Here is a 16319-nt window from a genome sequence, read left to right as displayed (position 1 = left end):
TGCCACTCCCCCACCCCTTCCCTAGTGTCGCAGCTGGTGTAGCACCTGAAACCCATCTGGGCACATTTCCGAGAGAGGGACTCCTCCCTCATGGCCCAGCCAGGTTTCAATTATATATGCCAGATCTGCCTCCTTGTCTAAAATTAAGTCCCGGACGAGGAGAGCTTTATTTACTACAGACCTGGCATTTACCAACAGCAACCTGAGACGAGGGCCCTGCTCTCCTCTGGCACCAGGCCCTTGAGTTGAGCCAGTAGGGCCGGAACAAGGAATCGCTGTAAGGTAGCGAATCCTTCTTCCCTGGTAATGGCCAGCCCCACAGCTCCCGTCATATCTGCCCCTCCCAGTCATGACCAAAATGCCCCGACCCTCCCCTGTCGCCGTAAACCTCCGCCCACCTCCCATGGCCCCCATTCTTCCCGACAGACCGCACTCATCATTCATACCAGGATGGGGGCGGATCTGGGCCCCCATCCACTTCTGCATCTGCACTCAGTGGAGGGGGCCACAGGTCGCCCACCCGATCCCCTCATACACAACACACAGCCACTCTCCTCATACACCCCCCACAACAATAGTTAAAATACAGAATAATAATATAAAATTAAACAAATTTAAAAAATTAAAAGTGGGGACACGCTCTCACTAAGGGGAACACCTCCCTCATGGCCCAACCAGGTCTCTGTAATGCGCGCCAGGTCCGCTCTACCCTCTTGTATGAGGTCGTAAATGAGGGGAGCCTTATGTACCACGGACCTGGCGTTAAGCGACATCAGCCTGAGACCAGGGTCCTGTAATCCCGAGCACCCAGGGGTGTGAGAAGAGTGATGAGGGTCGGAACGCGCGATCGCTCTTAAACAGCGAACCCGCGTTTCCCGAACATAATTTGGCCCTCAGTCCCCACCATATCTGCCTCTCCCACAAACAGTAGAGATGGTGAATGTAGAATTATAATGGCTGAGTATTTGATCCTTCATACATCAAATAATGTATGAATCCTTTGGTGGGAAGGTAACAGAGTTCCATGCACCTTCGGCGTTTAGTCATGCCGGCCACATGACCATGGAGATGTCTTTGGACAGCATTGGCTCTTTGAAATGGAGGTGAACACAACCCACTAGAGTCAGGAATGACTAGCACATATGTGTGATGCAAAGCTTTTACCTTACATCAAAAAAAAATACAAAGCTAAGGAATAAACAAATAAAAAAACAGATTTGAAAACAGAAAAGGCTCAGGAAACTAAAAGAATGAAAGAATGAAAGAATGAAAGGAAGGAAGGAAGGAAGGAAGGAAGGAAGGAAGGAAGGAAGGAAGGAAAGAAAGAAAGAAAGAAAGAAAGAAAGAAAGAAAGAAAGAAAGAAAGAAAGAGGAAAAGAAGGAAAACTGAAATAGAATGACTTTTTCTTTGGTACAAATATAAGTAAAAAATATATCAAACTGTTACTCTAAGATTAACATTTTTCTACATTATTTCCATCCTCCCTTATTTAATCATCAAAGTCCAGATCAACCACAACTGATTTATTTAATTGCATCAAACTCTAAATAAAACAGGAATGAAAAATCCTAAACTCTATTGTAGACCATGCTTCTCAACTTTGGCAACTTTAAGGTGTATGGACTTCAATTCCCAGAATTCCCCAGAATTCCCTTTAAGGTGTATGGACTTCAATTCCCAGAATTCCCCATGTAGGTCGCCCATCTTAAACTTGCCAAGACTGAGAAGCACTGCTCTACAGATAGAGATTTTTCCATTCTTTTTTTACTGGTTCCTACTTACTTATGAGCAATCACAATTCCCATTCTCAATTCACCCTAGAGCACGGGTTTTGAGCTCTTCCAGCCTCCTGCACCACCCTAGAAGCCAAAATGGGCCCTGGAGTGGGGTGCACGCAATGCCCCCTGCACCTTGTTTTGGGCTTGGAAAGCCTCCTGCATCAACCTGGAAGTCAAAATGGGGCGTGGGGTGCTGCGCAACACCCCCTGTGCCCCATTCCGGGCCAGGAAGTTCTCATGCATCTCCCTAGAAGCCAAAATCGGGCACATGGAGGGACTCCTGGGAAGGGAGGGGTTGGCAGAGGTGGGATTAACAGGAGGTGGGATTAGCAGGTTCTCTGAACTGGGCAAAAATTTAACAACCGGTTCACCTGAACTGATGCAAACCAGCTGAAACCCACCTCGGTATTCATACCAGTAATAAGATACTATCAAATATCATATGACTTTTGTCCCCCCCACACCTTTTATATTAACAGATACTATTTTCAAGTCAACTGTCTATACAGGAAGGTACATCATTACCATTATCCATATAGTGTCAGCCCTGGTGGCCATCTTTTACTTTGGATGTTCCGGGCTGCCACACTCAGTAGATGGGCATGCTGTGGGAAACGGGAGGAGGGTTGGATGGAGACATGGTGAGATATACAGCCATAACAACATTCTTTTTTCTGGGAGTCAAGGACGCTCAGCCAGCACCTGGATAGATGTGACTGGGAAGCAACTCCAGTTGGGACAGGGACATGATTGGACCATGTGGTGGACAGGTGGGTGCAAAGGAAGCAACTTGGATTTTGATTTGTGTGGGGAAAACCTGGAGACCTTTCAGATTTGGATTTTCCCAGATGTGCCAATATGACTTCTCTAATAAAAAGGAACTTTGAGGAGAATGCCTGCCTTGGAGTTTTACTTCTGCTGGGGGTGTTACTTGGAATCCTGTCATATAGTTTGTCTGCATTTTTAAACTTGTTTTATTATATTTTAGTTATTGAATCTGTGATTTCTTGTAAAAGAAGTCCTTTATGTTCTTTAGAAGAATTGCAAAGGGAGACTGTTAAATCATAGGCAATATGCTGAACCCGCTAAGAATTGTAGAAAAGGAAAATGTTCCTAGATTTTTCTCCAAGTTGTTGGTGAAAAATGGTGAATTGTGAAGAACAGCAATACTTCCTCCCCACCAATAGCACCATCTATTTTTAATATAAATAAGTATTAAAATGTTCTCTGGTATAATTTTGGGGGGGAAAAGTGCAAAGAAGAGCAACTAAGATGATTAAAGGCCTGGAGACTAAAACATTTGAAGAACGGTTGCAGAATTTGGGTTTGTCTAGTATAGAGAAAAGAAAAACATGGGAGGACATAACAGTAGTATTTCAGTATTTGGGAGGCTGCCACAAAAAGGAGGAGGCCAATTTATTTCCAATGCACCAGAGGGCAGGACAAGAAACAATGGTTGGAAACTAATCAAGGAGAGAAGCAACCTGGAATTAAGGAGAAACTTCCTAACAGCAAGGACAATTAATAGCTTGCCTTCAGACTTTGTGGGTGCTTCATCACTGCAGGTTTTTAAAAAGAAACTGAACAGTCACTTGTCTGAAATGGTATAGGATCTCCAGCTTGATCAGAGGGCTGGACTAGAAGACCTCCAAGGTCCCTCCCAGCTCTACTCTGATGATGAATAAAAACTATGTTTTTACTTATACTAATAGTTCTTTTTAAATTATCTATTTTATACAATTTTTCCTTGTCTAATATATTCAAGGAAAATGAGATCCTAGTTCTTTGAGTTCTTTATGTTGTTGTTGCCAACTATTTTTTGCTACTTCTTTGAACTTATTTTAGCTTATCTTCATCCTGCGTCTGTCCTTCTAGATCTACTCATTATAGCAAACCTAAATTCCACTTTAAGAATATTGTTACTTCATCTCATCTGCTGCGAATGTGTACAGCTTCATTGTTCAAAATAATGAATTTATATCCCATTTGTGGCTACTACAAGCATAATGCAAAAACTCTCATGTTAGTCTGGGCTTCATTGGTTTTCCAAAATCTTTGTTGCAATTTAACTGAGTTAACTTCTAGGAATTTGTAGTTTACTCTAAAGGAAGTTATAATTAAATAAATAAGATAAAAACAAATCTTGTCAAACTGATTCCAACAAATGCATGCTGATTTTTAGTAACAATTTTAAGGCATTCCAAGGGCTGGTATCAAACTAAATGATCTATAGCTCTTGGTTTTATACCCTGGTCCCATTGCATTCCTTGCAGGAGTGTGTTACCAACTGACATGACTTTTTTGTGTTTTATAAAGCACAATTGCATTATTTTACTGCTTAAGAATTTGTCAGTCCTATATTCCATTCTATAGAGCAGCTTTTTATTCCCTTTGACATTCAGAGCCAGTTTAATTGGCAAAATTAACTTAAAACTCCTGTTTAGCACTCTTGAATCTAGCAGCCTTTAATTCTCTTACAGTCTCTTATTTTCTCAGCAGTGAATAGTCATTCAATCACCCATATTAGGCAAACAGCAAGTCACAGGAAAGAAAAAAAAATACATCTTACAGCTGAACATGCAAACTCTAATAGCACACAGTCTCTTTGGTTACTCTCCTTTCCCCCTGCTTGTTTTCTCTCTGTTAACTTGGTTCTAATACAGATAGATATTGCGAGATAGCTAAAACAGAGCCAGTCCCATTAATCTTAGACAACTTTAAATTCTTGGCAGCAGATTAATTGCTTTGTTCTATACAGAGGACTCCCAACATACTCTATAAATACTAGCATTGTTACGAAGAGGCTTCATTGAAACAAATGTTAAAATAGAAGCCCATACTGATCTCAAAAATAAGACTATATATGGATACGAATTATTAACACCTTTCAAAATATGTCTGAATGGATATATCTCAGAATTTAAATTACCCAAATTTAATAAAATATGACATATTACCACTTGCAACCCACATCTTTATTCTTACTTGGTTAAATTTCTTTATACTGAAATTCGTTTGTTTGGCAAAACGGAGTTTGTTTTATCCTAGGCCAGCAACTCAGTGTCCCCAAAAGTTCTTGAGTTGCAATTCAAAGCCTTCTCATCAAACATGGACTAATTTGATCTCCATCACATTTAAAGGAATCTGTTTAGGAAAAGCTGGCCTACAACATTTTGACAGTGAGTCTTTAGGAAGGAAAGGAATTCCTGCAGATTTTACTCTGCTAGCTGTAATCGACTACAGGGGGTGGCGCTCATCGGTTTCAAGGATCATTGGGCCAGTACTGTCAGAAGATATTTCCATCGTCATGTGGCCAGCATGATGTCACAGAGTGCTGTTTCTTCCCAACCAAAGGGGTACCTATTTATCTACTTGCATTTTCATGCTTTTGAATTGCTAGTTGGCAGAAAATAGGTGAAGATGGGATCCTGTTGTGCGATGCTCAGCTTCCAGCCAACAAGCCCAGTGTCTTAAACACTGAGTCATCGTGCTACCCTTTAGGCATTATAAATATTTCCAGGATTCAAATTTATTACCATTTATGAATATACCAGATTTATTCAGTTATAAGCCTTATATTCAGGTCAATATTGCAACAAGATTTCAATTGCAATAATTAAGAAAACTTGTATTGTTACCTTATCTCCTAAATAACAATGCTTTTTATAAAATTATGCTTTAAGATAAAACATGGCAAAACCCCAGCTAAATATTGATGAATATTTGTGAAATACTATACATGATGGAATAAAATGGAGAATTTCAGTACTGAAAAAAGTTGTATCCAAACATAGGCATAGTCAAAATAAATGAAGATCTTATTACATGGTAACAGGAATAGTTAGCAGTGTAAATCATATCTAGCTAATTACTTCTCCAGATAAATCCAAATCTTATTATTTATACAAAACTTTAATCTATGAATATCTTTTCATAATAAAACAGATGTTCAATATAAAGTATATTAAAGAGTATATATCACAGAAGTGAGTACATTTTTGTTGCCAGCAGTTTAGACATTAATGGCTATGTGTTGCGTTATTTTGAGGGGACAACACATTTACATTGTTATACAAGCTGTATACTCACTACTTTACATTATAGCCAAGAGTCATTTATTCAGTGTTATTACATAAAAAGATAGATTTAAATATTTACAAAATGTAACGGGCTGTACTCACTTTTGTGATATACTGTAATTATTCTTCTACACAATTCTAATCAGTGATCATAATAAAATTCTATTCTAGTCTACACAAACAAGCTTTTCAACAGAATTAATCCTTTAATTTCAGATTTTTGAAATGCAAAGAGTTCATCTCTGATACCACTTATTCACAGTCTTTTTAAATTTAGTGAAAACATTTGTATATGAGTATCTGCAGGAGTGTCATTTTAAAGAAAGCTGCCAGCATACTTTAGAACAAAACAGTCATACTTACCCAGCCACATCAAATGATTGTGCTTTTTGCAGCTTTGCATTTAGTTGGGATCCTCCACCAGATCTACTGAAGGAGGAACTCTTTGGCAATGTTGCTGAAACATAAGAATTACACTTTAAATTTGATGAAATTAAATGATTAATATACAAGTTATTTTATCTTAAATTGCCATTATCAAATATACTTTTTGATATAAACAGATTACAATATTGCTTATAATATTCTAAGTGATTTTTAAAAACTACAAAGGATCATAAAAATTAATATTAAAAACATATAGCAATACCACTTAAGACTTCACTTTACAGTGCTGTACAGCCCCATCTAAGTGGTTTTACAGGGTCAGTCTATTGCCCCCAACAATTTGGGTCCTCATTTTACCCACCTCAGAAGGATGGAAGGCTGAGTCTACCTTGAGCCTGGTGGGATTTGCTGCCAAATTGCAGGCAGCCAGCAGAAGTAGCCTGCAGTACTGGACTCTAACCACTGCGCCACCGAGGCTATTAAAATATATATTTATTAATCAATTTAAAAAATATGAATTGATAATAACAGATCTCTCCCATAATTAAAAAATCTGACTACAAAGTATATTAAACAAGGGCAAGAGTTGTATGATATTGATCATAACATCCAGAGCAAACCACAATTATGCTAAAATGAAGTCATATCCAGTGTGAAGTCAACACACAAATGCCATTATGTATATGCAATATTGATATCTGATACAATTACTTAAGCTGCAGTGTTTGCCTGATTTCATAATGGACAAGTCATTTTCTATCCATAACTTCTTGGGGCATGGATATGATCCAGGGTATTGATGTATCTATTTAATAAAGGTATTTTATTTTCTGTGTACTGTGGACTGTATAGTACAATAAAATTGTTTATACAAAATTAATTCTCTATGTATTCCTTTCATGTAATTACATATTCCTTTAATAGTTTTCTGCCAAGGCTCAAGATAGACTTGGAATGTATAAGCAATATATTACATTAAAAGGAGGAGAAACCACACCCACACTGTATTAAGCTACAATTCATTTAACCAATTGATAGCATGAAAGCCAACTTTTATTCAACTTATAGCATTATATGCCAAATTTTGGCTTAGTTCAATGTGGAAACTGAGCCACTAATTAGATATTATTTATAAAAGTGGAAGACAATTTAGGCCAAGCAACACTTGATATAGATATCAATCTCATATCTAATATTAGGTTTGCTTAAATATGTAAATATATGCACTTGCCTTTATAACATTTTAACATGGCTTAATCAGTATTTAAAAGACCTGTAAAAGCCAACCAGTCTAATTTTTCATGGGAAAAATGATTTGCTTATTAAAATTAATCAAATTATCAAAGATTTAATGATTATTATAAAAAGTTAATACAGATCTGAATGAATCAGGAGTGCAACTTTGTAATTCTGAATACTGTTAAACTCATGAATATTTGATGTAAGATACTGTAATATTTTGCTATGCTGTTATACATAAAAATTGATAAAGAATCATGTAAGTATACTGCAGGCACTAGAACTCTGCAGTCCTTGGATTAAATTGCACAGGAACAGTCTGATCCTAATAAAAAGATGGGGTTGTTTTAGTGTTGCAGACAGATGTTAAGTTCACACTCTCCAAAGAATCTTTAAAAAAAAACGAAGCTGAATACACTGTGTATACCTCTAGTATTATTCAATAAGAAAACAATGTATTGTAAGTTTAACAGATAACAACATCCAGGGTAGAATTTCACTGATATCATACATAAATATGTGATTCCATTTTGAAACAGAAATTACTTCTCTTTTAAATATAAAATAGAATACCATAATTTTCGGAGTCTAAGACGCACCTTTTCCTCCCCAAAAAAGAGGCTGAAAATCTGGGTACGTCTTATACACTGAATACAGAATTTTTTGCCTCCCGAAACCCTGCTCCCTTCACCAAAATGGCTGTGCCTAGCCTTTAGGAGACTTGCAGAGTGCTCCTGGGAGTGGGGTGGGGAGGGCAGAAATTCCCCCCCCCAGCCCACAGGAGCACTCCATAATCCTGCTAAAGGCTATTCATGCCCTTTTTTTTTAAAAAAAATGGACTGTTTTTAGGAGGCCTGCAGAATACAAAAACTTTCTTTTTTTTAATTTGCGTCTTCAAAACCTTGGCATCTTATACTCCAGTGCATTTTATACTCCGAAAAATATGGTACGTATAATTTCTGGAAAGCTAAAAGTTGTTAATTCAGCATACCGGTATAAAGTGGTAGAGGTTGGATTACAGCTGGTGCTCCATTAGCAACAGGAGGCACAGCTGCTGTAGGAACAGAAGATACTAAAGGTGGAGACATTCCCACAACTGGTATGGATGTCATTGGCCCTGGAGCAACAGCTGAAAGCGGTGGTATATTGGAGAGACCACTTATTCCTGTAAGAGAAGTTTTCATAATTATCATTGCTGGCTAGCTACAAAGACTTTTATTACAACGATCTATATAAATGATCCTTCAATAAGTATAGGACGAAAATGGGAAAAAATGTTTTGATTCTAGAGCAAACCAGACTAAGGAAGATTTTCCAAAAGAACAGTATTTGAAACAATGTTTCTACATAGGCAACGAGAATTTGAAAAAAAATTCTTGGCTCGTTTGTTTTTCAAGTTGGGATCACAAGAGTAGATCAAGTTGTAGACCAAGGGGGATTATTTTTAAAAAAGGTTTAAAATATTTTTATATTTCCCTTAACAAACAATGAAAAGTGCAATCAAAATGGCAAAAATGCCCATTGGATCAAATGACTTTGCATTTATAATCATATGGTTTACTTAACTGTGTCTCACTTAACCATCATGAAAATGATTGTAAAACCAAGTTGACATTATGGTGTCTCAACTTACAACCATAATGACATGCAATTCCAGGCCCAATTGTTGTCATAAGTCCAGGACTACCTGTGAAAGACTGGAAACCTCTTATGGATATTTTTTTTTGCTGAAAATGGAAAAATGTCAAATGGTAATTTCTGGATTTGAGTACTGAAAAGGATTCAAAAAGGAGCTGAAGGGATTATTGTGATATTAAAGGGTGAGAAGGGATAATGAATGTGTAACTGCTGTAAAGAAGGGTAGAATATCATTTATTATAATTTTCTTTAACTGCATTGTTTTCTATATTTTTTCTTTTTTCTTCCTACATTTCTGTCTTGTATTCAAATAACTCTTAACAAAAATTAAAACTTCTAACCACAGACAGTTATATCACAAATGAAAAGCTATATGATAATATTTGTTACAATTCTATTAAAGTGATTTCTAAATAGAATGACAGTATGTAAACAACATGAAATCTACAAAGTATTTCAGGAAGATGATATAATATAAAATATTCTTACCAAATCCTGGTGTGGTAGAAATAGCAAGGGGAGGCTGCTTCATAATAGGAGGTAATGCAGAAGGGAGCTGATAACCTTGTAGCTTTAGTTTGATAAGTTTCATAGCTATAGAAAATTCCAGTTGGTCCATTCTCCCATCATTGTTCATATCTGCCAGAGCCCTAGAATGATAATCATTTAAAAAAAAATATTGTCATGTGATGTTTTTATCCTAAGGTCTGTAGACATTGGTCTATATAGTCCAGTGTTATATAATGTGATAGCATCAGTTTTCAAAGAGTGATTTTAAAGTTCTAGAACAAGATTGTACAACATGCAGTCTGCCAAACAGCCTTGTGTGGCCCACCAGCATTTTAAAAGAAATTAAGTCTGTCATCACTAGACATCATCACCACCACGATAGTCACACTGCTGAGAGTTTCCAACATCTCTAGATTTCACACACATTGCCAACTCCATATTGTTGTGCTATTCCTTGATGCCTAACAGCTGATCAGCATCACAGCTATTCTTTAGTGGCCTGTGATTATTTCTAAGATATTAATCTGGTTCTTTCCCCCCATAAGAGATGTGCAAGCCTGCTCTAGAATATTCTTTTTCTACCCAAGCCTCTTTAAACTAGCTTTTCTTTAACATAATAACTCCAGATGTATTGGATTTCAATTTCCTTTATTCACTGCAGTCCAACCAACAGATCTAGAAGACACCAGGTTCAAAAGGTTGATCTAAAACACATTGTCTGAACTAAACCTATTCTAATATTTATTCATAACTAGCATATCCTGAGAATTTAGTAGAAACCAGACTACCAAGCAAAGCAGTGTTATTAGAATAAATAACTCTACAGGTTATTGCATGCCATCCTCAAATTATACCACAATTAATTGGAGAAAATATTTCATTTGGGTAAGCTCTACTAAATGTATAAAGAGCAAATCGACTGCAAAAGCATAAAAGTAAAATTATGCATTATGAGTGACTTGGGTTCCCATCAAAAGCTGTGTCAGTGTATCTATACACTTAGATAGGAATGACGAATAGAGTGTTAAATTGGGTATTGTCTTTATTTGTATGAAATTCAGGTCTACTTCTCCTTTCCATCTTTATCAGATGTGTTAGAATCTTTGATAGCTTGGGTGCCTTCTAAGGCTGCGTTGAAAACTAAATGAGGTTTAATAGGCTAAAACAAAATCCAGATATTAAAGAAGGTTTGATGATAGGGGAGATTTTATCTACTGTAAATAGATGGACTTCAACTGAATAGGTAGTCCCTGACTTACAACTAAAATTGAGCCCCAAATTTCCATAGCTATGAATGTAAAAACTGATCATAAGTCACTTTTTACAATGCAGCTGTAACTTTCAATGGTCACAAATAGAATAATTATAAGTCAAGAACTACCTGTATTAGGTGAGTATCTTTCTTTTGGAGAGTTGCGTACTTTGTGGGATCTTGTGCTATCATTGACTGCTCTAATCAATACATTGATAAGGAGCAGTCACTTTCAGATGCAAATAATGTACTATCAATATCCTCTCCTGAAAGTGTGATCTGGCCACTTACTTGTACAGCTATTACCTCCTCATTTACTATTATGCATTCTATGAGGGATACCCTTGAGGGAAAGCCAGCAACTGCAGTAGGACCAGAATATAATAGCAAACTCCTGTGGAGCATTCCCTAGCAGAAGCAATACCTGTTCTGGCAAAAATGCATTTATAACATATAGATTTCCAGATTCGTTCAATTTAAGGTGCATGTCTTAAATGGGACATGCCTATTGGAAGCAGCAGCTTTTTCCCTGTGCTAGGAACTGGGAGCCTTGATTTTTTTTCTGCAAATGCAGCTGGAGGCTTAGTTGGAATTTAATAAGGTAGCACCAACTATTCTATCGCACAACCTTTCCTTCAAAATTCAGACCAATCACTTCTTAGCGTATATTAAGATCTAAAAGCTTAACTTTTATACTCATCTTTTTTCACTGAGGTCTTTGTTCTCAAGAATTGCATTGATATTATTTTTATTTAGGAGTATTTAGGAAAGTTGTGATTTTATGGATTATTTTATGTACATGCTTAATTGCTATAGGTTGGAAAAGCTATATGGTATATGTTTATTTTGTTTAAAATATCTACATACCTATGATAAGCCATTTATGAGTAGGCCCATCTGTCTTTTATGAAAGCAGTTTAGAATCAAATGCTAGGGACCAAATATGATATAATCTATTTGTAGCTATTTAGGACAATATTATTATGAACTTTGAATGTTAAAAAGGTAAATACTACAGATTTTCAAGATTAACAAACATCCTAAATGAAATTGTTTCAAATAAATTGTAACAAGCTATTTATGCTAATGTGATACAAAACAGAGCCAATTATTTTCATATATTACTCCTGTCTTTACCATTTTGGCCAGTTAATGACCAACAGTAAGGAGTTGGTGATGTTTTTCTTCAGCACTAAAATTAATACCACTTGGCATATTACTGATACAGAATGAAATTATCTAAAATGATAATACTTTCTCTACTTCTACTTGAAATTAACAAGAACTGAATCAGAGCCACAAGGCAGGGTTATCAAGTGTTACATTTCATTGTAAAAGAGGGGATGAAAATAAAACTATGCTGTCTTTTTAAGAAAACCCATATATTATTAAACCACGCTGAATAAAGCAATTTTAAAGGAAGTCTGTTTTATCACCTTACATGCTCAGAACATTCCCAAAGTTGAACTGGACTGTGGCTGTGACAGGAAGTATGGAAATAATTACTCTGACTGTGCTAAAATATTTATCTCTTTCACATAGGAAAATGTTATCAATTTCACAGAAATACTAAGGTTGTGTTTACAAAAGGAACAGTATGAACTATCTACTAATATTTTTCCTTTCCTTCTCTCTCTCTCTCTCAATTTTTATGCAACTAAGTTGTATACAAAAGCAACAGTCACAGTTAATCCAATAACAATAACTGAACACAATAACACATAATAAAAAACTTAGCTATAGCCTAAAGGTAGATGCCTAATTCTACACTCGAAATATATAACATTGTATATGTTACATAGCATTTTATAAAAATTGATAAAAATGAAGTTGAAATATCCATCTACAAAATACTACACAGTATATTCATCATCATCATCATCTCTACTAGTTATAGCATCAAGACTAATCAAACTGATCAAATTAATCAAAACTAAAACCCTAAAGAATATAATTTTCAGAAAATATATTGAAACAGTACTGCTATTTAAATTGTTACTATTTCAAAAACCATTTGAGTTTCATTTCATTATAAACCTTAACCTTTATAATAAATTAACTTAGTTACTAGAGATTATGTTTAAAAGACTAGTATTTTACTACTTTTTTCAAAGCTCAAAAATTTAAACATCCAGATACATATTCCAAAATATTGTAAGAGCCAAACAAATAATATTACAATACATTGTTTTTATCTTCCCATATTACCAACATTTACATCAAAATTATATCAGAGTACACAGGCTGAAAATAAATCCTTATAACAAAGAATTTTAAAGTGATTTTTTAAAAAACAAATTAGAATATTCATTATATATGATCATATAAACATTCTAACTACAGACTATTAAGTAACATCTTATTATTTCAGTATCTATTATCTCTAGACAATGAGAAAACTCATTCTATCTGCTAAATTTATTTCCAATCATAGAATCAAACATTATTTATATTTATTCTGAAAATAATTCTGATGCCAAATGAAAGAAGCTAGCTACAGAAAGATTAAGTTGCTAATGTATTAGATTGACATTTTTATATTTCCCCAATTCTTTAGAAGCGAAAAAAATTCTCACAAAAACATATTTTATCAAAAATACTGTTATATTAATGCAGTATTAATATTAATATTAATGCAATATCGGGTTTTCAATTAAATTGTATAGAACGCGAAGGATGCATGTTTGTGTTTCATTTTTATAGTTATAATGTACACTGAAGATGGCATTTAAATTCGTTGTATGAGGTGCAATGACAATAAAGTAAACTAAAATAAAGTAAGAACTCATACTATAAAGGAAATGCCTCCTTCAAATTAGGGCCATCTATTGGTAACTTCACTTCATGTAATTCTCTTCCAGGATATATTTTTGAATTCTCATTTACGTCTACAGCCTTTGTATTTCATAGTATAAATAGATAAAATTTATGTTATTTGTTTTATTTAATATTTTTATTTCATCTTTATTACTTTATTACATTATTACTTTCAAGGTGGAAAACATACAAAGTACTCCCTTCTCCTCCTATATTCCCCATAACATTCTCCCTGTGAGGTGGGTTGGGCTGACAGAGAGTGATGGGCCCAAAGTCATCAGCTGGCTTTCATGCCTAAAGCAGGACTAGAATTCAGAATGTCACTGTATCACCGTATTTTAAAAGTATTATGCCCCCCAAACAATAAAATATCAAACTTACCATATCTGTGCTAAAATTGGTTGAGGTAAACCAGACTGAAAAAAAAAATTCCTGGCTTGATCACCTGCCAAGAAAAAATGTATTATTTTAAATGTAAACTTGTACAAATATCAATAGTGGTAAGTAGTGGTAAGGAACCTGTGGTGTCTAATGCTATTGAATTATAGTATATTCACAAATTCTTTATCATCTGCCCTGCTAGTTAGAGCATCTAATTCCAAAAGAACCTGGAGCAACAAAAGTTCCCTTCCTCACAGTAAATAATTAATGTTGTTCTTTTATCATATAGATAGAATAGAATTCTTCATTAGCCAAGTGTGACTGGACACACAAGGAACTTGTCTTTGATGCATATGCTATCAGTGTACATACAAAAATACATTCATCAAGAATCATAAGATATAACTCTTAGTGATAGTCATGGGATACTAAATAAGCAATCAAATCATACTAGGAAACTAAATAAAACAATATAAAATGTAAAGATACAAGCAACAAATTTTTGTCATAAGTGGGAGGAGATAGGTAATAGGAAAGATGAGAAGAATGGCAATACAGTAATTAGTTTGACAGTGTTATGGGAATTAGTTGTTTAGCAGAATGATGGCATTTGGGGGAAAACTGTCCTTGAGTCTAGTTGTTCTGATGTGCAGTGCCCTATAGCATCGTTTTGAAGGTAGAAGTCAAAACAATTTATGCCCAGGATGTGAGGGGTCTGTAGATACTTTCACAGCCCTCTTTTTGACTCATGCAATATACAGGTCCTCAATGGAAGGCAGATTGATATCAGTTGCTTTTTCTGTAGTTCTAATTATCCATTGAAGTCAGTAATTTTTACAACAGTTATTGTGATAAATCAGGATTATTCCTTCTACCATTAAATAAGGTTTTCCATGTTCATTATGGAACAGCTTTAGCAATTCTTGAGTATGCCAAAAAACCTCAATATTACCAGTTTGCAAAACTACAAAAAATTATTTCATAAAAGAAAGCAATTAAAACTACCATGAAAATGGAATTTCCCCCACCCCCTCCCAGTAGGTAGGTTTTGGGAGGAGACTGAAAAGTTCTAGAGATAATCAAATGAACTAAAAAAAAATTAAGAAACATTTTTAGTATATTAAGTAGCAGATACCAAGGGTATAATAAAAAGGTATTCATGAAGTCTATAGTTGCTCTAAAACAAGAGCTAGAACATTCCTGGTGGCTCAGATCTAGATCCTCCCTATGTTTTGAAAACTCCTATAGTCCTGGATTATTACATATCTCTGTTTCTCCCTAACATCAGATATTTATAATCACATTACATCATACATAAAAAAATTCCATGTAACTGTCAAAAACAGAACTACAATATTAGGTCTAGGGAACTAGCATTTTCAATTACTGCATCTAAGCTTAGAATTTCTTCCAATTGAGGTGTCTCATATTTTTGATAATAGTTTTCTGGACATGTTAAAAAATCTTATTTTTGAGGGCCACTTTCAATGTTCTGTATAATACTGCCATTGTTTTGTCAAATTGTAGAATATTGTGAATACATTTTAGTTCTGTTGTGAGTTGTTCGTTATCATTGTTTTAGATTTTAATTTGTTTTGTATCCATTTAGAACAAACCCTATCACCCTACATGTATTTAATTGGAGGGGGTGGGGTGGGGTATGAGTTTCATGGGGGTAGAAGAGAGACTTTGCACCGAAGGCTCCATTCCCAAGACGCCCTATCTTCCTACCTATAACCTTAGGCATTGAAAGCCTGGCTTTCTCACAGCAAAGCCCAATAGAGACACAGCACTCAGTCCTTCTGGATGCTGCCATCTCATAAACACGTTGCTGGGCTTCCCAGCAAGCCCCCTGTACTTTTGCTGCTTTGGTCAGAGTCTGATTCCCAAAGCAGCCCTGGGAAGCGCAGGGACCGGGACTCAGTTGGCAAACCGGGCACTGCTCAGAAGATGTAAGGAATGCCTTCATTTCAGATCTGCTTTCCGCACACCTGGTTGAAGATCCACCACCCTCTTTCCTGCATATTCATGCAACAGGACAGCTTTATCATGACAGCCGTTCGAGTGGATGGTGAACTGCCTCTGCTTCTGATCGTGCTCCACCTGGATCGGGAAACCACTGGTGATGGGTTCCAGCAGGTTGAGCAGAGCCGCCTGCTCCATGGAGGAATCCCCCACCCCGTGCCTTCCCCCCTCCCCTTTGTCTGCACGTGGTGGGGAAGAGTTTGGAGGGGAGC

General features: G+C 35.9%; 1 protein-coding gene across 6 annotated transcripts in view; it reads right to left on the bottom strand.

Moving 5' to 3' along the window:
* ITSN1 (intersectin 1) overlaps positions 1–16319 on the bottom strand; it is a 98249-nt gene that overhangs the window by 68447 nt on the left and 13483 nt on the right. For all 6 annotated transcript variants that reach the window (XM_032219613.1, XM_032219615.1, XM_032219614.1 and 3 more), the window contains 4 exons: positions 14083–14146; positions 9612–9772; positions 8476–8649; positions 6222–6315 (listed from right to left, as the gene is read on the bottom strand). In XM_032219613.1, the coding sequence (XP_032075504.1) occupies positions 6222–6315; positions 8476–8649; positions 9612–9772; positions 14083–14146 (493 nt within the window). The remainder of the gene's footprint in view (positions 1–6221; positions 6316–8475; positions 8650–9611; positions 9773–14082; positions 14147–16319) is intronic.

Source organism: Thamnophis elegans, chromosome 6 (genome assembly GCF_009769535.1).
Source record: "Thamnophis elegans isolate rThaEle1 chromosome 6, rThaEle1.pri, whole genome shotgun sequence".
Classification (NCBI taxonomy): Eukaryota; Metazoa; Chordata; class Lepidosauria; order Squamata; family Colubridae; genus Thamnophis; species Thamnophis elegans.
Note: the sequence above shows the minus strand (reverse complement) of the source record. Positions and strands in the feature narration are given on the sequence as shown.